The following is a 25,008-nucleotide window of genomic DNA, read 5'->3' as shown; positions in this document are numbered from 1 at the left end:
TATAAAGACATCTAGTATTTGTTATTTTTCAATCAAATTTGAAGTATCAATTAAATTTTAAGTCTTTCAGAGTTATTTCTTTGTTTGCTTATTTGGGCAATTAGGGGTTATCTCTTCTCTATTTGTTATTTTGTCTCTTCCTGAATTCACTTTTCTGTCTTCAATTCATAGTTTCTGCTGCTATCATACTCTGTTAAAATAATCTTAGTTCTTTCTAGCGTCACACAAAGATGAATAATTGAATATATATTCAATAAACACATTAGCTCAACTATGTTAACCAATCAAAAAAAAAAATATTACTTACTCCCCCTATCAAAGACATCAAAGTAAATTCAAATCTTCTCCCCCTTTTTGTCACGAAATGACAAAGGGTTTCAAAAGAACAATCAAACATAGTGTCTAGCAATAAAAACAAACTAAAACAATTACCCATGCACGAGATGAACATTATTGGGCAATGCACAGACTCAATGGACCTCTCACTATACGCTAATCTCAACCATGATTATGAGCAAATCACAAAATGCAGCATGAATGAAATGCAATACCATGAACAGTAGAGCACATGATATGCATAATTGAATTTTTTTTTAAAAAATAAAAAATAAAAAAATAAATAAGATGCTCCCACTCAGTGTATGAACTAATATCCAGATAGTATACAAGAAAATTTTATCAATAGCTCATTTGTTAAATGGTGAATTCTCAACATAATCAATGCTCAAAGTATGCAAAGTAGGCATGGGAATCAAAAGATGAATAGATCAAAATTTTCTTTAACAAAAACATAGCAATATGTTCCACTCAACCTATGCTTGTGTGTTGTTTGTGATAACATTCTATTGAGCAAGTTTAAAACCTTATTTTGTGATGAGAAAAGCTTAGCAACCAAAAGCTCATAAATCCTCATGGGGAAGGTTGACATGCACATCAAGTCAAAAGTCAAACCTTATCATACTAGAGCCTAGTCACCCTCATCCAATACACTCCCACAAACTTAAACATAGTCCTTTAGTGACCGTCCATTTCAACAATGATTTGGTTACTGACTATTTTTATAGGGACATGTTAAGCAATAATTTGACACTGAACATTAGTTCATATATTTCTTTTTGAGAAAGTGCCTTTTGGTGCTTAAATCAGATAGAAAGAATGCAGAAATTTTTAGATTCTAGGTTCAACTAGTGAGTTGATCAATTTGACCGAAAAGCTAGTCGACCTCCCTCATATGGTTGCCTAACAAACATCACATTTGCAGTCAAGCTTAGCTCAAATAAAAGCTTTAAAGTGCACAAAAGATTATTATATGAAAAGTGTACCACAAAAGCTCATGCTTAGGCAAAGAATTTAGTCCATTAAAAGAATAATTTACTCATGCATAATAAGCACATTCTAAGAGATAATTATGAGTTGAGTTCAAGGAATACACATGAGAAATTAATGAACTTTCACGATGCATAATCCAAAGCTAGAAAGGAGGCAATATATATATATATTTGTCTTTTTGTTTTTCCATTTTTTTTAAAGAAAAACTAGAAATAAACACAAAACTTATGCAATGCATATGCAAAACATAAATTAAGAAAAGAAATAAAAAAAAAAAACAAAAAAAAATGCAATGCAAAGAACACTACATGCTCTAGGATATGAATGAATATGCATGATGAATGATCCTAGACATGCCATGTGACCACCTAACTCTAGGTGAGTCCACTACCACTCCCCCCCCCCCCCCCCCCCCCCAAAGGGTGAATTGTATCAACCTTTCTAACATAGACCTTCTTAACACTAGGTGCGGTTTTGTGACTCTTGTCCAACTTATCTAACCCAGTCAAACCAATCCTCATCATGTTGCACAACCCCTCATAATTATTCCTAAGATTGACTATCATTCTTATGCTCACGCGGTTTTTAACTGCAAACAGTTAAGTCAAGTATAACCAACTTTTCCACAATAATGACAAGTAGGAACAAACCTTTGATAATGTTGTTTCCCAGGAGGGTGCACAATCGTAGACTTAGGTCTAGAAACATAAGGGTCAACCATAACTTTCTTACCCTTGTCAGTTGAAGCATGAACAAACATTACCTTTCTTGCACAAACACTTTTCAAACTAGAAGTAGAAGGCATAGAAGAACAATTATCTACAAAGCCAACTCCAAATTTGTTAAAAGAATATTTTTGATCATGCAACATTTTTTTATGATTATCACTAGAAAAAAATTTCAAGTGATTTTTCGATTCACTCTCCAAAAACTTAACTTTATCAATCAATTTGCTTCTTTCAATTTCAAATTCGCTAAGCATTTTCACATGTTGTTTGTTTAGCTGTCTCAATTCAAAATACTCCTCAAACAATTATTGTAGGTGTTCTAAAGATCATCTTCTTCTTCTGACTTACTATTCTCAGAATGATAATTATTTGACTCGTGAGGACTATCATAGGAAGCAGCAAAAGTTAAGTAATTTGTTTCTTTTTCAGAAACCTCATCATTGTCCGACTCATCACTCAAAGTAAAATTAAAAGCTCTATCTGTTTGAGGTTACCACAATCAACACGAATATGTCCATACCCTGAGCACTCATGACATCTAGGACCAAGAGGATCATTTTTTGTCAGATTCATATTTCCCTTGACTAGTTCCTTTGAAATCACTTTAAGGTTTTTTAGAAGATTTAACATTCTTGTTCCTAAATTTTCCTCTACTAGAGTTGATCATCTTCCTAAAACTTCTAGCAAACATGGCAAAACCATCATCATCAGCTGATTCCTCATCAGAAGAATCATTAGGTTTTTCTTTAGCAACCTTAAGAGCAATGGACTTATTTTTCCTAAGAAGAGGCAGAAAAAATTCATAGGTCTGAAGTGAGCCAACTACCTCTTCAATTTTCATTATGTCTAGATCTTTGCTTTCCTCAATAGTAGTTACTTTGATCCTAAATCTTTCAAGAAGAGATCGTACAATTTTCTTTATGAATTTAGCATCTGAAGCCCTCTTTCCAAGATTGATCATAGAATTATGAATATCATTTATTTTGGCATAAAACTCATTAAATGTCTCATCTTCCAACATCTTAATTCCTTGAAATTGAGAAACTAACATTTAAGTTTTGCAGATTTAACCAGTTTGGTTTCTTCATATGTAGTTTCTAGGATGCCCCATGCTTCCTGAACAGTTTCATAATGAGAAATTCTTGAGAATTCTGATGGTGAAAGTGCTAGGCATATGGCATTCATTGCTCTATCATTCGCAACACGAGTTTGTTTTTGGAGAATAGTCCATCAGCTATTGCCGTATCCGGTGTTGTCCATCTAGATTTGACAATATGCCAAACATCTATTGATTTTAGAAAAAATCTCATGTGGGATTTTCAATAGCCATAATTAGATCCATCAAAAGGAGGAAAAGAATTAAAAAAGAGAGAGACATTAGAAAGGAGTCTAGGATCACACTTAGGAATTTAATCCTTCACAGAGTGAACAAGCTCTGATACCAATTGAAAATAATAAATAGACTCCAAACCAACCACAACCAAACAATTCACCAAATATGTAAAGCAGTAAAGCAGTTTACACAGATATTTCGTCACGAACTGGAAACTTTTTGAACTCAAAGAGAAAAACCACTCAAGGACAGCTAAACTCAGAAAATCAATTAATACAAAGAAACAACGAATTACAAGATGTTAATACTCACAAAACTTTTGCAATCGTCACACTCTTGAATTATAACAAGTGACACACTTGTCTGTTTCTCTCCCAGAACCTCAAGAGAAGTCTTCTTGATCTTTGATAATTGAAACTCCAGTTGGCTTCAATTGTTCAAGATTGATAGTTGAACTAAAAGATCTAAGAAAGATACATTATAATTCTATTCAGGTCTAAAACCCTCTCTTAGCACACAGAATTCTCAAGTAGAATTCTCAAAGAACTTCTGCCTAAAAACCTCTTTAAATAGGCTTTGGAAACCTTTATACAAGTCAGGAACAAATTTCTAGGTGGTGGTGTCCGGATACAAAGCAAAAAGTAAACTTTCTGTAACATCAATCCGAATAGGAAAACCATCTGTCTGGACACAATAACAAAAATTCGGTCCGGACATAATAAAAAAAATCCGTTAAGTAAAAGGGGAATCATGAAATTTAGGAAAAGTTTATTTTGCAAAATATCTTCCAAATCATAATCTGTCAAAGCCTTTTCTTTCCTTCTTGAACGACATCTAGTATTTGACCCTTTCCTTTCTTGATTAATATTTTTCAATAATCTATTCACTCGGCTCTTTCATTTCTTGATTAATATTTTGCAATAATCTTTTCACTCGGCTTTTTCCTTTCTTTGTTAATATTCTGCAATAATCTCCTCACTTGGCTCTTTCCTTTCTTGATAAAACCAAATAAGTTTTGACACTGAATTTGTCAATACTAAAAAACTAACAAAAACAATAGAACATAAATAAATACATAAATGAGGCTCATAGTATATGATCAATTTACATCAGCTCAAAGAGTGACCTAAAGGGAAAAATACAATTAGCTTTAAATAGATTTGTGACAATATCACATGAGCCTATTTAATCACAATTGATTCCAATAAAAATATGTAACTGCACTCAAATATGTATTTTTAAATTAATGAATCAATCCCCGCGACGTACTCATTTATTACATATTACCCCGTCCATGGAATCATTCAGTAGTTGAACAAAAGTCAATAAACTGTTACTTAGTTCACTACCTCTTTTCCTTCATACTCTTGATTTAATTACATGATATATCTTTTTTGTACATTGTGAGATTTTCATCTCCCCTTGCATAAAACAAAGTTTTAGTATATATCACCGAAACACTCAGGCCTGAGCTTTAGGATAATCATTCATATTAAATCTACATCAAGGAGAATATTCCTTATCACTTTGTTCTATGACAAAGGATTTGGATTCCTTCTTAAAGAAGGTGTTCCCACAATGATACATGCGATCACCCAACGCACAGAAGTGTCGACTAGCAATTTGATCTCATTCTTGTACATAAAAATGACTTACACTTTACATCTGATTTCACAATCTTCTCAGGATTTAGAGTAACTATTATAATTCATCGTGCACGTACATCATTCTTAATCACAGTGTTGAAAGAATGATGACTCATGTAGTCCGTTCGGTGCATGGCACTACCATGCACTTACATCAACATATCAACCCGAAATCCTTCCTGCTTCTCCTAATCAAGATAGATCGTTAAGATTGATATGTAATATTCTAGATGGATTTTTCAATTCAATTTATGACTACAAACAATCATTTTTAAATTACAAAGACCTATAACTATAATCTTCTGTGCAATAATCCTATTCCTCACACCTTAGTCAAATACAATGTAACTTAGGGATCTTATATGTATATCATATGAAAATATTCAAACATATATGTACATGTAAAGCAATAATATGTATGTCCAATGTTCAATATTATACAATTATAAAAAGCAACATCAATGCAATTAGAGTTTTGGACACTAGTCACAACATTATTAACCGCCAGCTAACTGTCTTTAAAAGCAATTGGAAAAAACCGTTAACCGCTTAGGCAGTTAGCGGTTAGCGGTTTTAGAAAAGGCGGTTAATAGTTATCACCGCTAACCGCCTTCATATATATTTTATACTTTTATACATGAAACGACGTTGTTTCATGTCTAGGGTTTAAATGAACCCTAAACAAAACACGTCTCTCACTCTGCTCATCTCTTACTCTCTCAATCTGCTCTCTTCTCTTCTCTTCTCTCTCTCTCTCTCTCTTGTCGCTGCCCACAAGCTGCTAAGCCACGCCGTCGAGGAACACCAACATCCACAACCACCGCATGCTCTCTCTTTCTCTCCCTCTCTTTATCCCTCTCTCGTCGCTGCCCCTAAGCCGCCGAAACACGCCGTCGAGGAACACCAGCATCCATAACCACCGCACGCCACCTTCCCTAAGTTTGATTTCTCATATTTCTCCGAACCCTTCGTTTTCTCTCCTTTCCTCAATTTGAGCCTCTTTTAATTTTTTCAGTTCAAAAGACGGCCATTTAGGTACTTATTTTCGATTCAAATTGTGGATGTGGAATTTGTATATCTCTCATTTGTTCGCCATTTATGAGCAAGTTGATTTTTCCTTGTTTGATTTGTTTGCTTGGTTTTGTTTGTGGGGTTGTTCAGATTCTTGGGGAGTACGAGTTTTTGAATCTAGGAGGGAGTGTGAAAGATCTTGAATAAGCTTCTTCTAGTCTCTCTCTGCTACTCTCAAAGGCTTTGCCTTTTTGGTAGCCAACTTGACTACATGGATTTTAAATTTATATATTGAACCACTTCGCAATAGTACGAATCAATTGTACTATAGTAAGGGTTATCGAACCACAGAGATTGGGGGTTGTTTTGTGTAACGGGATACTTAAAGAGCGTATTTAACTTAACTTAAAAATAAAAACAAATTAAAGTTGTAGAATTGAAGCTACAACGAGTAAAGTGATAAAAATAAGAAAATGAAACAAACTTAAAGAAACTTAGGGAATTGATCTTATCCAATCCTCAACCAATAAAATGCTTCACGTCTATATAGATCTTCCTAATATGCATGATATGAGCGCGTAATGGGCTTCAACCATTACAACGACCTCGACATGAAAATACTTTAGTTAAGACGTAATGATAAAGCACCTAGTTTCACATCAATCACTTACCACGTAAATATTTAAACTACAATGAAAAAGCAATTGTACTTCCAAAGGTGTGGGGGATTGATGCTCCATATCTTACTACTTCATAAAACATCATAATAAGCATACACAATACATGAAAACCCTAATTAGATCACAATGATAAGGTATCTAGTTTCACACCGATCACATCACGTAAAAGATAAACTATAATTGAAAAACGATTTAGACTACCAAAGGTGTGAAATGACCGGTGTTCCCTAGCATACCCTATAAGGTGACTCTAATAGGTAAACATACATCATGTCAAATAGAACCATTCCACAAGACATCATTCTCTTTCAAAAATGTTGGTTTTATTCATGAATCTAAGAAAACTCATAGACAAGAATAACTCTTTTTCATGAATAATTAGATTGGAATCTTGAAGACAAAGCCTTTTAGCATGGGTTTTGCAATCCTCTAGCCCTTCACAATCATCAAACACATCTAGAAAACCCTAAGAACATCAAGAACACTCCATGGTTTTGGAAAAGATTTTGATCAAAACCCTAAGGAAGAGTTTAGCTAGACATAATCAAACTAATCTAAGCATGAAATCTAAGGAAAACAGCAAAGAAACAAGAAGAAAATGAATAAAAAACAACTATAATAAACTAAAGAAATTCAGACTACAAAGAAAATAAAAACCAAGAACAAACCTAAGCTACACTTGAAATTTAAAGAAGAAATACAAAGGAAACAAGCTTTTTGGAATTAAGCCCAGGAAACGTGCATTAAAGTAAACTAAAACACAAGAAATTAAAGTGATACACCTGAGAAAATCCAAAACCCTCAAAAGGTGCATAATCCAACCCTAAACCCTCATCTCATATATATAGAGATTTAGATTTACAAAAGACTCATCAAGGATCAATTCTAGCCGCACAAACAGAGCTGGTCGCCATCCATTTCTGTCCATAGAACTCAACTTTTGATTTGGATCGCACAAAGATTTGGAAATATCTGGACCTTCTAGAAGATGCAAAGTCGATTGATCGAATATATGTCGATCGATCGATTTTTTATGCTCTGATAATCTATCGATCGCATCTGGATCGATCGAAGTTGGGTCAACTGAAAGTTGATCGATCGAATTATTGGCTGTACAAATAATCGATCGATCGAAATGCCTTGGACGATTTTTCATCTTTTCAAGATCAACCTTGAACTCTGGAAATGACCAAATTGCCCTTGATGTATTTTCAGGTATAATTCAAGTGTTTTGAACTAGATTTCAACTAAGACCTGAAAATAAGACATAACACAAAACTACAACAAAACGTTATATATACAACACAAACTAGGTCTAACAAATGCAAATTAAGGGGTCTTGAATCGAATAATTCAAGACTTATCACTTTTCATTATTTTGGTTTCTCAGAGAAGATGCAATGCCATTGATATTTGTTTCTATGTGTGATCTACTAAGACAAACAATTAAACAAAGGTTGGGAATGGTATGTTTAATGGAAACATGTTATCAAGCTTCTAAGATCTCCAACTATTTAAAAATTTTAGTTTCTATTTTGTTTTTTAGTTCATGTTTTGGTATCGGTGTGAATGGATTTAGAATATATAGCTCAACTTTTAATTGTTTTTGTTTTGAAGTCTGGTATGTATCGTTGTTGACTTATAAGCATATATGTATTGAGTACCAAACTTGTAAGAAAAAAATGGGCCAAAAATGTCCAAAACAGACCCAACACCTAAAATAGGCCAAAAAGGCCCAATCAAATTAAAAAGCAGTTAGCGGAGCCAGTTATTTATTTTTGATAACCGCCTAAGCTGTTGCGATTAGCTGTTTTAGCTAATAACCGCTAACAGCAATCGTCTTTTCAGCCCTAACTGCCCTATCGTATTGGATCCTTCAAAACTCACCCAACCCATAGTTGCCATTGCCTTACCTTCCTCAACTGTCAACACACTCTTCTATCGTCCACCCATATTGCTTACCGATCACCCCAAACCTCCCACTCGACGAAAATGCATAGGTGTCGTATGACGACAACGCATTTGATGAGCACGAAGCAATCATGGAATCCTATTAACCCAAGATAGACAAAGTCATTTTGCATTTCAAATAATTGAGTACGGGGATTGGTGGCAATGAGGGTGTTTTTATTTTTTGTGCTTGGCATCGAATTTCTTTGTGGATTTTCGGGGCTTGATGTTGGATGATGTTTACGGTCTAGCCATGGTCTAAAGGTCATAGTTGTTAGGGATAGTGCCCTAAAAACTCAATTTGTTTTATGTGACATTTTCTTATAGTGCCTTCACTTTTGATATATATATATATATATATATATATATATATATATATATATATATATATATATATATATATATATATATATATAAAGTTATATTGGATATGGTTTATGTCAGAAATTGGGCATTCCATTTTACAAGACTATAATATATTAGTCATGATGATTTATCTTGATCATGGAAGTAGAGACTTTTGATTTATATGTTGGTATACTTGGTATACACTAAATTGGGCCACGAGAGTTGTTATTTTATAAATTACTACCAATTGAATAACTTGAACTCATGACTGCTTATAGCATTTACTCTCAATCCTGAGAGGAGTGTAGACTCAAATGTGAAGTGTAGGTCATTTTGATACATTTAGGAGTGAAAACTTTTCATGGTCAAAATTTGTGTGTATTGGGTGATTGAATGTAGCATTGTGGGAACACTACTCTTCAAGATGAAATCCATAATCCTTTTTATTGGAATCAAAGAAATATGAAATATTCTCTTCAGATAGATTTAATGAAAATTGATTATTTTAAGTCTTGGGCTTGAGCATTTTAGTAAGGAGTTACTAGTCTGAGTTTGATTGCATATGTGAGTTCTTGATGGCCATTTTGATCAAATTAACCACTTGCTAGTTGAATCTAGGACTTAAATCTTGTACACTATCGTCCTTTGACTAGAGCATTTATGCATGATAGTAAAAACTGGTGTTCATAAATAAGGGCAAAAGTTGAACCTTGCACAGAACCGAGTGTCCTTATAAAAAAAAAAAAAGCAATGTTTAAATCATGCGAAAAAAGGCAAACGACCAAATGGACAAGGATTCAATTGGACAAAGGTTGCCGCAAAGCGACCCCTCTCCTTCATTGGACGAGGCTAGCCACCACAATTTTATTTATTTTATTTTGTATGAGTCAATCTTTACACTTAAAAGCACCACACGAATATGCTTCATTAGCGTCCAATCTTTTAGCGGCGACCTCAAAGTGGCCACTAATAATTGCTCATTAGCGGCCACTTTTAAAAGTCGCCGCTAATAGTTGATTATTAGCGACGACTACAATGTCGCCCCTAATAATTGATGCTAATAAAAAAATCATTAATATTAGCATCAACTTTCGAGTTGACGCTAATATATCCCCATTGATAACTTGGCGGAAATTTTTTATCATGCGCGGGCTGTTATGAGAAGATATTAACAGTGAACCTTGTCGCCGCTAATAATAAAGACATTAGCGGCGACTTCTATTAGTCGCTGCTAATAATGACAATTAGCGGCGACATTGTTAGCTGACACTTAAAAAAATTAGCTAGCTTTTGTGTGGAGGTCGCCACTAATAATAAAGACATTAGTAGCAACCCATAATGTCCTCGCTGATGACACATTATCAACAACGACATTAAAATGCCGTTGCTAATAATAGCTTAGTATCGGCAACATTATGGGTTGCAGCTATTGACCCTACATAACAAAAAAAAAATATTAATGTGATAATTGCACCATTGATTCATGTGGTTGGCCTAAATTACAAATCACTCCCTATGGCATCAAAATTAATTTAGAGATCCCTCTAGTTGGCTTAATTTAGGGGTTGCTAGGTGGTCTTGTGGTGTTTTGGAGTTTAATAGTTAGTTTTTACCCTGTTTGGTGTTGTTTAGGTATATGAACTAGTCTAATTGACTTCTAGGCTTTTAGCCTTAATTATAAATGAATCATTGATAATTAATTTTATGAGATTTGTTTTTTATTTTATTTTTTTAATTTATTTTCATGTCATTATCAGCAACCCTTATGTTGCTGCTAATGATAGAGCATTAGCAGCGACCCGTATATCGCCGCTAATGATAGCGCATTAGCGGCGACAAATGGTTCCAATTCTAAAGTTTCTTAGTGATGACATAAAATACTTTTAGCAGCGACATTTATCGCCACTAATGATCAAATATTAGCGGTGACCCTTTGATGTTGCTGCTATTGATCAATAGCGGCAACATTTTGTCGCCACTAATGAGCTTATTTTTTTTGTAGTGAAGCTTAAGCACCTGGTATTTCAAAATATTTTGGGAAATTTTTTTCTAAAAAGTTTGTTGTGTTTTGGTTTTTGGAAATTGTTTTGTATTTTAAAAAGTGAATTGTTTGTTAAATATGTTTTTTTTTAAGAAAATAAGTGTGTTGTTGATTTTGAAAATAGGAAAGAATCTTTTGACAAAACCTAACTATCAAGAAAAGTTAGGAATGAATGTCGCAAAGGAATGTGAAAAGCATCAGAAACTGCAACAAAAAAAGAATGATTCTTTCTCTAACGTAAACTTTGAAGTAACCTTTTATACCAAACTCTTATATATGTTTGTTGGGGATAAAATCAACCCCGAGGGCATGTGGATCCTGACCTTGAGTCACCTCAGTGTTACATCTCGGACATTCGTCGTGACCCTGTATAGAAAGATTGTCTCGTTATGATAACACCTCGGACCTACCGAACTCAGTAATTGTGCGAAATATCCCGAGATCTCCTAGTGTGATCGGAGCAAACATGACTCGGATATTTATGCCTCGGAGGATTGGTCGAAGCACACTACAACCGTCTCGGAAGTATCTTCTTAAACTCGACTAATAAGTGATTAAATGTTAACAAAGCGCTGGCATAAGTCCATCCTTGAAGCTAGAACGCTGCACAGTAGGACAAGGCCCACATCCCGGAAGCCTAGAGGCTAATCTTTATCCCAAAATTAGTGGGATAAGGCCGTAGTGGTATAGAACAAGGATTGAAGAAGCAGAGTGCTATCCAACCCGGACTCTACTGTTTATTCAAATCTCTTGAAGATAAGGTCGAGATTCAAGCCCACTGGGACTCAAACTCCTAGTCTAATTGGGTTTCAAGAGTCCCAGTAGGTCTGTAACGTAACCATAAGCCTACAAATAAGACTATTACGCCAGGTATGAAAAAACACAGATTCTCTGTGTTAGTATTTTGGCCTCATTCTGTGTTTGGACAAAATCACTTATATGTAAAGATGCTGTAAAAAGGGATTCCACTTGTCAGAGCATTGTCAGAAGACTCTGCACTGCGAAAAAGATAGAAGATTTCAGATTCCCTGTCAGCCGTCCGGACAACGTGCCATCCCGTCCGGACGCCCATCTGTCCACTGTTCCATCCGTTCGGACGACGTGTTCATCCCGACCGGACGCCAGACAGACCAGCATCATCCGTCCAGACGACGTATCTTTTTCGTCCGGACCCTACACTGTATAGAGAAGCTTCTGTTCCAGCTTGCATCCGTCCGGACCTCTCAGCATCCCGTCCGAACATCCATCAGTGATCGCTCAGCTTCTGATTCTTTCCAAGTTCAGAATATAGGAAGATTGACACACCGTCCGGACGATGTGGTTTCCCGTCCGGGCGCGATCATAATTAAGGCAAGAATCGCAATTCAAATATCACCGTCCGGACGTCAGTCAGCCTTGGTCCGAACACGCGCTCATCAGTTAAGGAAATTGCCGATTCGACTTCAACCGTCCGGACGTCTGCCTCTCTTAAACCGGACGCACGCATAGCAGATATGGAAATTGCGTGTTGAAGAATTGCCGTCCGGACGTTCATCCCCCTTGGTCCGGACGTGCTAAGCCTTATATGGAAATTACTTGCAGCAGACGTGCGACCGTCCAGACGTCAGTGTCTCACTGTCCGGACGCGGCTCTTAAACAGGACAGATTTTCAGCGAAATTTTCAAAAAATCTTGTCGCACAGTTGGCCGTCCGGACAGCCCAAGTTCACCGTCTGGACGGCGTTCGTACATATTACAGCAGTCGCCCATTCTGCACCTCAGCCTATAAATAGAGGCCCCTGGGCATTGAGAACTAAAAGAATTCGGTATTGAATTCCACAAGAGCTCAGAGAAGTTCAAAATCCCTCTGAAGCCGTTTCAAGTGTGCTGCGCTACAACTGAAGTCTATCTTAGAGGTCGGCTGTAAGGTAAGGAATTCCATTGAAGACCCCTTCAGGTAGGAGACCTGGTTGGGAAGCGTTCGTGTTGGGTTACATGTTAGAGAGCAAGGTACGACCACTGCATCGGTACATGTGAGTGTTACTATCTTGTATCTAGCTTCGTCTTCTGAATAGTGGAATTCCTAGGTTTGGGTTCCCCGAAGTGGTTTTTCTCTTGATTGAGTTTCCACTTCGTCAACAAAAATTTGTGTCTTTTACTTTCCGCTATGCTTAATTTTTGTTGACACCTGTTGCACACACTTTATTTTTAGAAGTCAATTTCGATATTCAATTGGTATCAGAGCAAGCACACTCCGTTGTAAGGATTTTTTTCCTGAGTGTGATCCTCATCTCTTTGTGACTTCTATTTTTTTTATTACACATGTTATCATGGATTTCTCTCAGTTATCTGAAGAAAATCATGATATTGAGCTCTCTAAAGTTTTTGCAAAATTTGATAAACTTATTTCTCCGAAAGAGCTCAAAAAGGTGAAGCAAGAAAAAGAGTCATTGATTGTTCAATTGTCTGAATCACATGCTTTGATTGATTCTTTGAGATTTGAGAATACCATGCTTTTTAATATTATTGATACACTTGAGAATAAATTAAAAGAATCTGAGGATCTCTTGAAAAAATTCTCAAGTGATAATTTGAAGAGCATGCTTTGTATTCATTCAGATATTTCTAACAAGCCTGCTTTAATTGTTGATGATATGAGTACTTCTACTTCACATGCTTCTGATTTTGAAGTAAATGCAGCTTGTTCTTAAAATTCTTGCTTGAATAATTGTGTGAAGCCAGAATCCGAAGATACAGGTACACGAGCTCATGGTAAGTTTGTCCCTACTTGTCATAATTGTGGGAAGATTGGTCATATTAGGCCAAATTGTTATTTGTTGAGATCCTACAGGCCTTGGATTAAGCAGGATGCTTTGAGGAAAAGTGAAACTGAAGATTCTTCCTCATCAAAATATGTCCCTCCTCATAGGAGACATATAAAAGTAAAAGGTAATGTTGTTTGTAAGAATGCTAATCATAATTCTGCAGAGACTACAAAGAAGCATTCAAACAAAAGAAGCTTACCTACCTGTAATGTTGTTTGTAAGAATGCTAATCATAATTCTGCAGAGACTACAAAGAAGCATTCAAACAAAAGAAGCTTACCTACCTGTCATCATTGCGGCATCACCGGTCACATCCGACCCAAATGTCCACAGCTCCAGGCTCAGAAGTCAATGGTTCAAAGGGAGCTTCCAGCAAGAGCTACATCAAGCATTCTACCTTCGACAGCACATCAGGCTCCACGGCATCAACAACAATTTGTTCCTGCCAACCAAAGTGGCAAATCAAAGAAGAACAAATCAAGGCGCTACAAGAGAAAGAAGCCCACTAGCGACCATGGCTATGAACGGTTGCTGAGCCTGATGCAGGGCATGCTAAAGAATATGGCCAACATGGACAAGACCTGCAAGCCACCGCCTCGAGTCAAGCAGGTATGGGTCAGGAAGGATGAGACCATTCACCCCATGAGGGGGAATGAACGCACCTATCAGGAGAAGGTGTTCATGCCTAGGATTTGGTTCCTAATCCTAAGGCATCAGGTTTGATTGCTTGCACTTTTACTTGTTATATTTGTGTGCATACTATGTAATCTAGGAACCAATTTGTTGTGCCCCCTATTCTTTTGAGAGTGCATTGCAGGTACTTGTTGGGGAAGACAGAAAAAGCAGGTCGAGTGACTGTTTTTCTGTATTGGCATCATCATGATTTTTTTTCTCTTGGCTTATTAGATTTCGCATGTATTTTTGCCTGATATCTCAATTCTGTAAGCATTAATCTACTTTGCTTAGATATAATTGAGAGTTTATGACTATATTAGCCAAGTGTTTTCCCTGTTTATGCAAAAGTAGGATAGCTTCTTTCCTCACGCGATGAAAAAGTGCACTATCCTAGGCTCCCCTAAAGGTACATCTTTCCTTCTTTGACCTTTGCTTTTAGAAATTTTGGATAAGAGAAGAAGTCTTTGATAAGATGACCAAATTGTCCTCGTGCTAGTTGAACCTAGAGCCTATAAACTCTGGCACTCCTTACAGTTTGCAGCACCTTAAGAAACAAGAAGTTAATTGTATGATATCTATGCTTTAAAGTGTATATTCACTACTTATGTGCTACATTTGCTTTATGCCTTGCCCTTTACGTGCAAGTAAAACATTTACGTTGTCCTTCATGGTACAAGTAAATCACTTAGGTGCTGCATCGCAGGGGGAGTGTATCAGATGAGGGTGGCTAGGCCCTAGTAAGGTTTGACTTTTGGCTTATCTTCCATTTATTTTCTCTCCTGTCTAAGAAAATCTGGTTGCTATTGGTCAAAATATTGAAAGTCATACCCTGTGGGAAAAGAGTCTTCACACACACACGTGCGTTGAGTGAGTTGAGTTGTCTATTTGAATTTTCTATGACCAGGAAAAATATTTGTGCTAATTAAAATCACAACTCTCTTTTATATCTCTGTTTAGTTTTGAGTTGCTCTCTGATTGTGTTATCAGTTGATTATACATGCATGTTCTGACACTGACTTGAGAAAATTTTATCTCTGTAAAATTTTAGTCAGTTTTTCTGGTGTTTCAGTGTGGAGCGTCCGGACGGTCCCTCTTGGCGTCCGGACGGGTGGAGTTCAGCAGTTCGGACGGTTCCCTTTTTGGAGTCCGAACAGACGGCTTTTTGTCGTCTGGACGTGAGCTGTCATCCTCGAGCGGACGGGTAATTTAATTCGTCTTAACGTGCGTAACCATTTTGCTCCTTTCTGAGGCAGCGCGCGTCTGGACGTCATTAAAACACCGTCCGGACGGGCACCCCACAAAGGCTATAAATAGCCCAGATCGCCGATCTCACTCTTCCATACCCCACAAAATCCTTCCTTTGGCACTTTGTGAGTGATTTCCTAAGTTTTTGGAGTGATCTCATTTTTTTGTATGCATTCTCACTCCCATTCCAGAAATCATGTCTACCATCAGCTCCCAGCGCTGGGTCCGCCAGAGGACAGAGGAAGAGCAGAGTGCCTTCCAAGCCAAGATCATGGACCGCAATGTCCTCGCTGAACGGAACGTGGTCCGTGCTGACATCATGGCGCCTCCATTGGATAGCATTTATGAGACTATCCAGACCTATCACTGGGGCTACCTTTACACTTGTGCCTGCATCGTCCTCACCAGGCTAGTCAGGCTCTTCTATGCCAACCTTGAGGTGGCTCAAAATGATGAGCATGGGGAGGTACTACAGTCCACTATTGACGGACACATCATCACTGTAGATCCCCAGATCATCAGTCGGTTCCTCAGAGTACTAGTCTTTGATCTGCTTGCCAGTCCTTACAATGAGGTGGTGCTTCCTCCATCTATGGACGATCTCCGAGAGTTCTTCCATGCAGTTCCACAGGGTGAGGGGCGTCCAACTAATATCAGGATTGGTGCACTAGCTCCAGCTCATCGTATGTTGGCCAAAATTGTTCAGCACAATCTCTGGCCAGTTGCCAGGCGCAGTGATCTGATACTGAAGAGGGCACAGTTTGTTTATGTTGTTCATCTTCGCTTGCCTTTCTGTCTTTGCAAGCATATTCTGGGAGTCATGCTCGAGGCTCGTGATGAGAGCAATACCGGTCTCCCCTTCAGCTGTCTAATCACTCAAATCATCCTTCAGTCGGGTATCAATGTGAATGGAGAGCCTAGGATGAAGATCCAGCAGCCCCTCAGCAAACAGACACTGATGAAGTCGAATGCGCAGCTGCGACAAGAGGATTCTAATGATGACATGCTTGCTGCTATGCATGTTACTTTTCTAGACGTGGCTTCATCCTCTCATACCGTCCCGCCATCTGAGCCAGAGGCTAATTATTCTCATATCATGGAGGCCTTAACTGCTATACAGGGAGGAATGTCCACCATGCAGCAGTCCATCTCCTCCTTGCAGCTCGAAGTGCGGTCCATCAACAAGTGGGTGGAGCGGACCCATTTGGACTTTCAAGAGTGCCTTCGAGTCCATCATCCGGACAGCAGTGATGGTGAGGATGCTGCAGCTCAGACTGTACACATGCCAGAGGATGTTTGATTTCCCTCTGTTTTATTGTTTTTTTTTTTTAGACATTTTGTTTAGTTTCTGTTATTTTGTTAAAACTTAAACTAATATTACTCTGTTTACCCGGGTCCTTCTGAGATCGTTAGGGGGAGTAATCTTTATGACAGTTGGTTTTTATTACTCTGTTTTACCCTTTGTCCCTTTGTGACAAAAAGGGGGAGTAATTTTTATTTTTTGGACCGGGATTGTATTTCCAAACCGGTCAAGTGATTTTTGTCCCAGAATGGCCAAAGGGGGAGTTTGTTAGTATTTTGGCCTCATTTTGTGTTTGGACAAAATCACTTATGTGTAAAGATGCTGTAAAAAGGGATTCCACTTGTCACAGCATTGTCAGAAGACTCTGCATTGCAAAAAAGATAGAAGATTTTAGATTCCCTGTCAGTCGTCCGGACGACGTGTCATCCCGTCCAGACGCCCATCTGTCCACTGTTCCATCCGTCCAGACGACGTGTTCATCCCGACCGGACGCCAGACAAACCAGCATCATCTGTCCGGACAATTATCTTTTCCGTCCGAACCCTACACTGTATCGAGAAGCTTCTGTTCCAGCTTGCATCCGTCCGGACCTCTTAGCATCCCGTCCAGACGTCCATCAGTGATCGATCAGCTTCCGATTCTTTCCAAGTTCAGAATATGGGAAGATTGACACACCGTCCGGACGATGTGGTTTCCAGTCTGGACGCGATCATAATTAAGGCAAGAATCGCAATTCAAATATCACCGTCCGGATGTCAGTCAGCCTTGGTCCGGATGGGCACTCATCAGTTAAGGAAATTGCCGATTCGACTTCAACCGTCCGGACGTCTGCCTCTCTTGGTCCGGACGCACGCATAGCAGATATGGAAATTACGTGTTGAAGAATTGCTATCCGGACGTTCATCCCCCTTGGTCCGGATACGCTAAACCTTATATGGAAATTACTTGCAGCGGACGTGCGACCGTCCGGACGCGGCTCTTAAACAGGAAAGATTTTCAGCAAAATATTTAGAAAATCCTGTCGCACAGTTGTTCGTCCAGACAGCCCAAGTTCATCTTCCGGACGGCGTCCGTACATATTACAGTAGTCGCCCATTCTGCACCTCAGCCTATAAATAGAGGCCCCTAGACATTGAGAACTAAAAGAATTTAGTGTTGAATTCCACAAGAGCTCAGAGAAGTTCAAAATCCCTCTGAAGCCGTTTCAAGTGTGCTGTGCTACAACTGAAGTCTATCTTAGAAGTCAGCTCTAAGGTAAGGAATTCCATTGAAGACCCCTTTAGGTAGGAGACCTGGTTGGGAAGCGTTCGTGTTGGGTTACACTTCAGAGAGCAAGGTACGACCACTGCATCGGTACATGTGAGTGTTACTATCTTGTATCTAGCTTCGTCTTCTGAATAGTGGAATTCCTGGGTTTGGCTGCCTCGGAGTGGTTTTTCTCTTGATTGAGTTTCCACTTCGTCAACAAAAATCTGTGTCTTTTACTTTCCACTGTGCTTAATTTTTGTTGACACTTATTGCACACACTTTATTTTTAGAAGTCAATTTCGATTTTCACTCTGAACTTTTGAGATTACTGATATTCTCCAGAAAATTGGTTTGAACTGACTTAGGCATCGGACTGGGCGTAGTCGGCACCCCCAACTAGTAGTTTGTTATTTTGCAAGTTTCGAGGTAGGCCGATTTAGGGAGACAACGAATCACCAGGCGACACGTCACTATACTGAAAACTATACCAACAGTTTGGCACCTTCCGTGGGAACGAAGAATTGTTCTTACGAAAAATAAATCCGTGATGGTGACTACGCGACGTTCTAATCCAGTTCAAGACAAAATCCAAGAAGAAGAGTGACGCCCTAATCTAGGCCGAGATAATGCCCGCGGAGAGGCAAAGTCTGCCGGTCCAGAGGCCAGAATAACCCAGCTGAGCCAACAGTTGGCTCAGGCGCAGAAGAATGTGGAGGACTTGCTGGCTCAGAATACCTTGCTGATAGCTACTCAGACTCCACCACCATTGAATCACGATGCGGTTGAAGGAACAAATCCTAATGGAAACCCGGAAGAGTCAGGGGAGAGAGCCTAGCCGCGGATCGAGGACCGTGTGGAGCCTATTAACCCGGTTCCACCCCCACCAATCGATGTTGAAAGAAGGCTGCAGCAGATGGTCCTGGACTTGGACGCAAAGTATGATGCACTATCAAGAACTATGGATCAGAAGCGTGACGGGAAAGAGTCTCTCGTGGATAACCTCTTCCAGCATAAGGAGTCTATATTTACCGAAGAAGTATCCAACTTCGACCTGCCCAGAAGGTTTAAGGTACCCGATATCTCTGTTTTTTCAGGTAGTGAAGACCCAGTGGAGCATTTGGATAATTTTCGATCTCACGTGTCCTCACATAAGACACCCGACGCTGTGGCGTGCCAGGCTTTTCCCCTCACCTTGTCTGGAAAGGCCAGAGACTGGCTCAGAAACCTTCCCCCGAGGTCGATTGATAATTTCGATACCCTTGGTAGGAGGTTCCTGGCACAGTTTGTGTCCGAAAGGATTAGGAGGAAACGCTCCGAGCCCTTCTCGGTGATTCTCAGCAGCAATAGCAGCCTTCCACTGAGAAACCCAAGAGAAAGAAGAATCCTGAGGCCACATAGGATGCCAGTCCTGGGGAATACAAGAAGGCAAAGAAGAATTTCGGAGATTACAAGTGGACTCCATTAAATGCCTCTCTCACCGAGGTGCTTATGGAACTCAAAAAAGATCCAAACTACCAGAGGCCGAGGCCCATCCCAGGAAATCCGCCTCCACACTTGGCTCACAAATACTTTGCCTTCCATGATTCATATGGTCACCTGACCAAGCAGTGTGTATCACTGAGACAATTGATTGAGAAGTTCATCGAAAATGGGAAGTTAGTCCGATTTCTCGTTAATGAGAGAAACCAACAGGAGCGTGACAAATATCCGAGGCCTAGAAGAGAAGAAGATTGGAATGAAAGAAGAAACTATCAACCGAGGCGGGAAGAGAGAAGAGGTAGAAGCAGAGAACCAGCACCTCGGCCTCGAGAGGACGAAAGAAGGGAAAGAAGCAGGAGTAGAGCTCGACTGGAGCAGCAAGGCAACCTTCCCATCATTCACACCATCTCGGGAGGATTTGAAGGTGGAGGAGAGTCCAATTCGGCTCGGAAGGCTTATGTCAGGCAGCTGGATGATTTTGAAGTGTATTCGGTCCAAAAGCCCCCCAAGTCTCGAAATGTAACCCTATGGTTGTAGGCTTTTCAGATGATGATTATGCTGGAGTTTCACTTCCGCACACAAATGCCCTTGTGGTCACTCTAACAATAGCAAATTATCAGACTCGGCGGATCCTTGTTGACACAGGGAGCTTGGCCAATATTCTGTTTAAGTCAGTCTTTGACTACATGGGAGTCCCATGGGAGAAAATGGTCCCTGTCTCATGCCACTTATTGGGTTTCGCTGAAGAGAAGGTGCTGCCTCTCGGTTCGATTGATCTCCCTGTCACGGCAGGGACTTATCCGAGGCAAAAGGTCATCATGGTAAAATTCCTGATAGTTGACAGAGTTCCAGCTTATAACGCCATTATCGGAAGGACAGCTCTCAACGACTTAAAAGCTGTGACCTCAACACCACATCTCAGTATGAAGTTCCCGACAAAAGGAGTTGGAGTGGTTAAGGGAGACCAGAATGAGGCTAGACATTGTTACAACTTGTCCCTGAAAAGCACCCAGAGGCAGCAGAATCTGGGTGAGAAAGCTAAGAAGGATGGGGAATAGCAATCACCGTTGGGGGAGCCTGTGGAAGGCTTGGAGGAGTTCGAAATAGGTAATCCGGGAAAGAAAGTTTGTATAGGCTCACAACTCCCCCAACTCGTGAAGGAAGATCTGGTGGCGTTCTTAAGGCGCAATAGTTATGTATTCGCTGGAGCCATGAAGATATGCCAAGGATTGATCCCTCGATCATTGTCCATAAGATGAATGTGGACCCAAATCATCGGCCAGTGAAACAGAGAAGAAGAACTTTTGCCGCTGAACGAAATCAAGCTGTTGCAGAAGAGGTAGAGAAGTTGTTGAAAGACGAATTTATCCAGGAGGTGGATTACCCTAGTGGCTGCCCAATGTGGTACTAGAAAAGAAGTCTAATGGCAAGTGGAGGATGTGCGTAGATTTCACTAACTTGAATAAGGCATGCCCGAAGGATAGTTTTCCTTTGCCTCAAATTGATCTGTTGGTAGATTCGACGTCCGGGCATGAGCTCCTAAGCTTCATGGATGCTTTCTCGGGATACAACCAAATCTACATGGAAGAAGCAGATCAAGAAAAAACTGCTTTCATCACAGACCGAGGACTCTACTGTTATAAGATGATGCCTTTCGGTTTGAAGAACGCGGGAGCCACTTATCAGCGACTGGTGAACAGGATGTTTCGGAGTCAAATTGGCAGAAACGTTGAGGTGTACGTAGATGACATGCAGGTTAAAAGTATCCAGGCAGCCAAACACATAGAAGACCTCCGAGAAACTTTCCAGACTTTGAGAAAGTACAAGGTGAAGCTTAACCCTATGAAGTGTGCCTTCAGAGTTTCTTCAGGAAAATTTTTGGAGTTCATGGTATCACAGAGGGGTATCAAAGCAAATCCAGAGAAGGTCAAGGCTGTCCTTGAGATGGAGGAACCGAGAACAACGAAACAACTCCAACGGCTGACAGGAAGAATTACGGCCTTGAATCAATTCATGTCACGGTCAACAGATAAGTGCCTTCCCTTCTTTAAAATTTTGAGAAAAGCGTTTACGTGGAGTGAGGAATGTGAGGAAGCTTTTCGGAAAGTTAAAGGAATACTTAACGAACCCTCCATTGTTGAGTCGCCCTACTGAAAGGGAAAAACTCTATCTCTATTTGGCAGTATCCCTCTCAGCGGTAAGCTCGACTTTAGTTAGAGAAAATGCAGGGATTCAAAAATTAGTCTACTTTACGAGTAAGGCACTTCACGGAGCAGAGGAAAGATATCTCCGGATCGAAAAGTTGGTGTTCGCTTTAATTGTCTTGGCCAGGAGATTGAGGCCATACTTTCAGGCTCATGCTATTCGAGTCTTAACAGAGTATCCGATGAAGAAGGTTCTACAAAAACCTGATCTCTCGGGAAGGTTAGTCAACTGGGCAGTGGAACTCGGACAATTCGATATCGAGTTTCATCCTCAGACAACTATCAAGGGGCAGGTTCTGGCAGATTTCTTAGTAGAATTTTGCAACATCCCCGAAGCGGAAGAACTTCCAAAAGAATTAACCTGGGTTGTGTATGTGGATGGTTCCTCGGCACGGGGCAGAAGCGGGGTAGGTGTCCTCCTCAGGAATCTTGAAGGTCAAGAGTTCGGTTTTGCTATAAAACTGGACTTTGTCACAACGAATAATGAAGCAAAATATGAAGCCGTAATAGCAGGTTTGGCATTATCCCGAGAGATGGGAGCAATTAATGTTGAAATTCGAAGTGATTCTCAAGTAGTGGTGGGCCAAGTTCAAGGACAATTTGAAACACAAGAAGATCGAATGGCCATATATCTGGACCAGGTGCGCCAATTCCAATCTTATTTTGAAAGGGTCGTTATCACAAAGATACCTCAGGAGGAAAATATCCGAGCAGATGAATTCTCAAAGTTTGCATCAGGAACAAATGAAGAGATTGAAGCGTCAAGACGACAGATTATTGTTTTGACCGAGCCATCGATAACCTCGAAGACTAACGTCATGGAAGCAGATACAACGCCGAACGAACCAAAATGGGCTACAGAGATTATTCAATTTCTGAGAAACGGGTTGTTACCCGAAGACAAGGTTGAGGCTCGGAAGGTGAAGATTCAAGCAACACGATTTTGCCTCCTCGAAGAAGTACTATATAAAAGGGGATACTCCGAACCCCTACTCAAATGCCTCTTTAAGACCGAGGTAGATTATGTTCTTAAGGAAATCCATGAAGGTGTGTGCAGAAACAATTCGGGAGGAAGGATGCTGGCACAAAAGACCATCCGAGCAGGTTATTATTGGCCTACGATTAGTAAGGATTCAGCTCTTCTTGTAAAGCATTGTGACAAATGCCAGAGGTTCTCAAGACTTATGAAGACAGCGCCCGAGAAGTTTACTAAATGGGCAGAAGCAGAAGCCCAATGCCTGTAAGGAAATAGGGTTGGAAGTTCTGAGTTGTAGCTGTAGACTATTTTACTAAATGGGCAGAAGCAGAAGCGTTAGCAGCTATAACTACAACGAACATCACAAGTTTCCTTTGGAAGTCGGTGGTGTGTCAGTTAGAAATCCCTCATGCGTTTGTCACAGACAATGGGAAACAGTTTGACTGTGAACCATTCCGGAGGTGGTGTTTAGAACTTCTTATCCGAAACTACTATGTCTCGGTACTGTATCCAAAGGCGAACGGGCAGGTGGAGGCCACAAACAAGACCCTAGTAAGGACATTGAAGAAAAAGCTTGAAAAGAAGAAAGGACCATGGGTTGAATATATTCCAGAGGTGCTCTGGTCGTACCGAACCACAAGGAGAACTCCAACAGGCGAGACGCCATTTTCACTCACCTTTGGGACTGAGGCTGTGATACCAGCCGAAGTGGGATCCCCGAATTTTCGTTTAGCTTACTACAATCCCGGGCTCAATGACGAAAAAGCCAAGTTACATCTAGATCTTTTACAGGAGAAAAGAGACGACTCTCAAGTTACATGGGCAGCATATCAGAATCGAACAACTCGGTACTTCAATAAATTGGTGGTCCCTAAAAATTTTTAGCTCGAAGATTGGGTACTCAAGAAAGTGAGCTTAATGACAAAAGATCCAACATAAGGCAAAATGGCACCCAAATGGGAAGGTCCCTATAAGGTAGTAGGATGCCATCAGAAAGGAGCTTATCGTCTGATGACCGAGACAGGGAAGATGCTCCCGAGATCGTGGAACGCCGAGCACTTGAAGAAGTATTATATGTAATTCTTTGTTTTTTCTCTACAAATTTTATCATCAATAAAGAAGATCTCTTTCCAATTCGTTTCAAAAATTGTGGAAGTCTAAGAAATAGCCCGACTCCCCCCCCTCGAACGACTTGAAAGAGTTATGGTGGGGATACCCAGATAAAAATCCGCCCGCATCCTTTCCTCGGAAAACCCGAAAGGGTCATGAAAAGGATGCAAAGGGAAGAAACCCTCGGTTAGGGGTTTCTGAAGGGATAAAGTTAAGAATTAGCTCAAGTCCTTTCCTCAGACGACCCGAAAAGGGTTATGGGAAGGATATCAAGGCAAGAAACTCCTCAGTCAGTCCAACACCGAGAGAAAGGAAGAATTGGCAGTCCCCATGAATTGATCTCTGCTAAGAAGAAAGCAGCAGTCCGGAACAGAGTAAAAGCACTTCTTCATCAAACTTCTCCAAAGCTGGTCAAGCTACATCAACATCCACCCAACTCCCAACCTCGAACAACTCGAAAGAGTTTTGGTGGGGATGCTCAGGGAAGAATCCGCCCGAATCCTTTCATCGAACAACCCGAAAGGGTCATGGAAAGGATGCAAAGGGAAGAAACCCCTCGGTTGGGGGTTTTCAAAGGGATGAGGATAAGAATCCCCCCGAATCCTTTCCTCGGACAACCCGAAGGGGTCATGGAAAGGATGCAAAGGGAAGAAACCCCTCGGTTGGGGGTTTCCGAAGGGATAAAGACATTCAGGAAAGAATCCGCCCGAATCCTTTCCTCGGACAACCCGAAGGGGTTATGGAAAGGATACCAATACAAGAAACCCCTCAGTTGGGGGTCTCCAGATGCTATGAATATGGATCATCTAAATTCAGTCTCCAAAAGAGAGAAAGAAAAGAAAAAAAAAAAAAAAAAAAAAAGCGATAAGGAAATTGAAAGGTCAAAAAGTGAAATATAA

General features: G+C 39.9%; 1 protein-coding gene across 1 annotated transcript; it reads left to right on the top strand.

Annotated features, from left to right (window-relative positions):
- Positions 1 to 21,400: 21,400 nt before the first annotated feature.
- Positions 21,401 to 23,884, top strand: LOC133873301 (uncharacterized). The gene is made up of 4 exons (XM_062311021.1): positions 21,401 to 21,905; positions 22,003 to 22,214; positions 22,299 to 23,263; positions 23,368 to 23,884. Exons 1-4 carry the CDS (start codon positions 21,401 to 21,403, stop codon positions 23,882 to 23,884), a joined length of 2,199 nt encoding a protein of 732 aa, XP_062167005.1.
- The last annotated feature ends 1,124 nt before the right edge of the window (positions 23,885 to 25,008 follow it).

Source organism: Alnus glutinosa, chromosome 7, assembly GCF_958979055.1.
Source record: "Alnus glutinosa chromosome 7, dhAlnGlut1.1, whole genome shotgun sequence".
NCBI lineage: Eukaryota > Viridiplantae > Streptophyta > Magnoliopsida > Fagales > Betulaceae > Alnus > Alnus glutinosa.
Note: the sequence above shows the minus strand (reverse complement) of the source record. Positions and strands in the feature narration are given on the sequence as shown.

Coding starts and splice junctions, on each gene's coding strand:
- LOC133873301 (XM_062311021.1), top strand. CDS start 21,401: ATGGAAGAAGCAGATCAAGAAAAAACTGCTTTCATCACAGACCGAGGA. Junction 22,215..22,298: donor CAGAGTATCCGATGAAGAAG/GTTCTACAAAAA, acceptor TTTCATCCTCAG/ACAACTATCAAGGGGCAGGT. Junction 23,264..23,367: donor GAAGCAGAAGCCCAATGCCT/GTAAGGAAATAG, acceptor GAACATCACAAG/TTTCCTTTGGAAGTCGGTGG.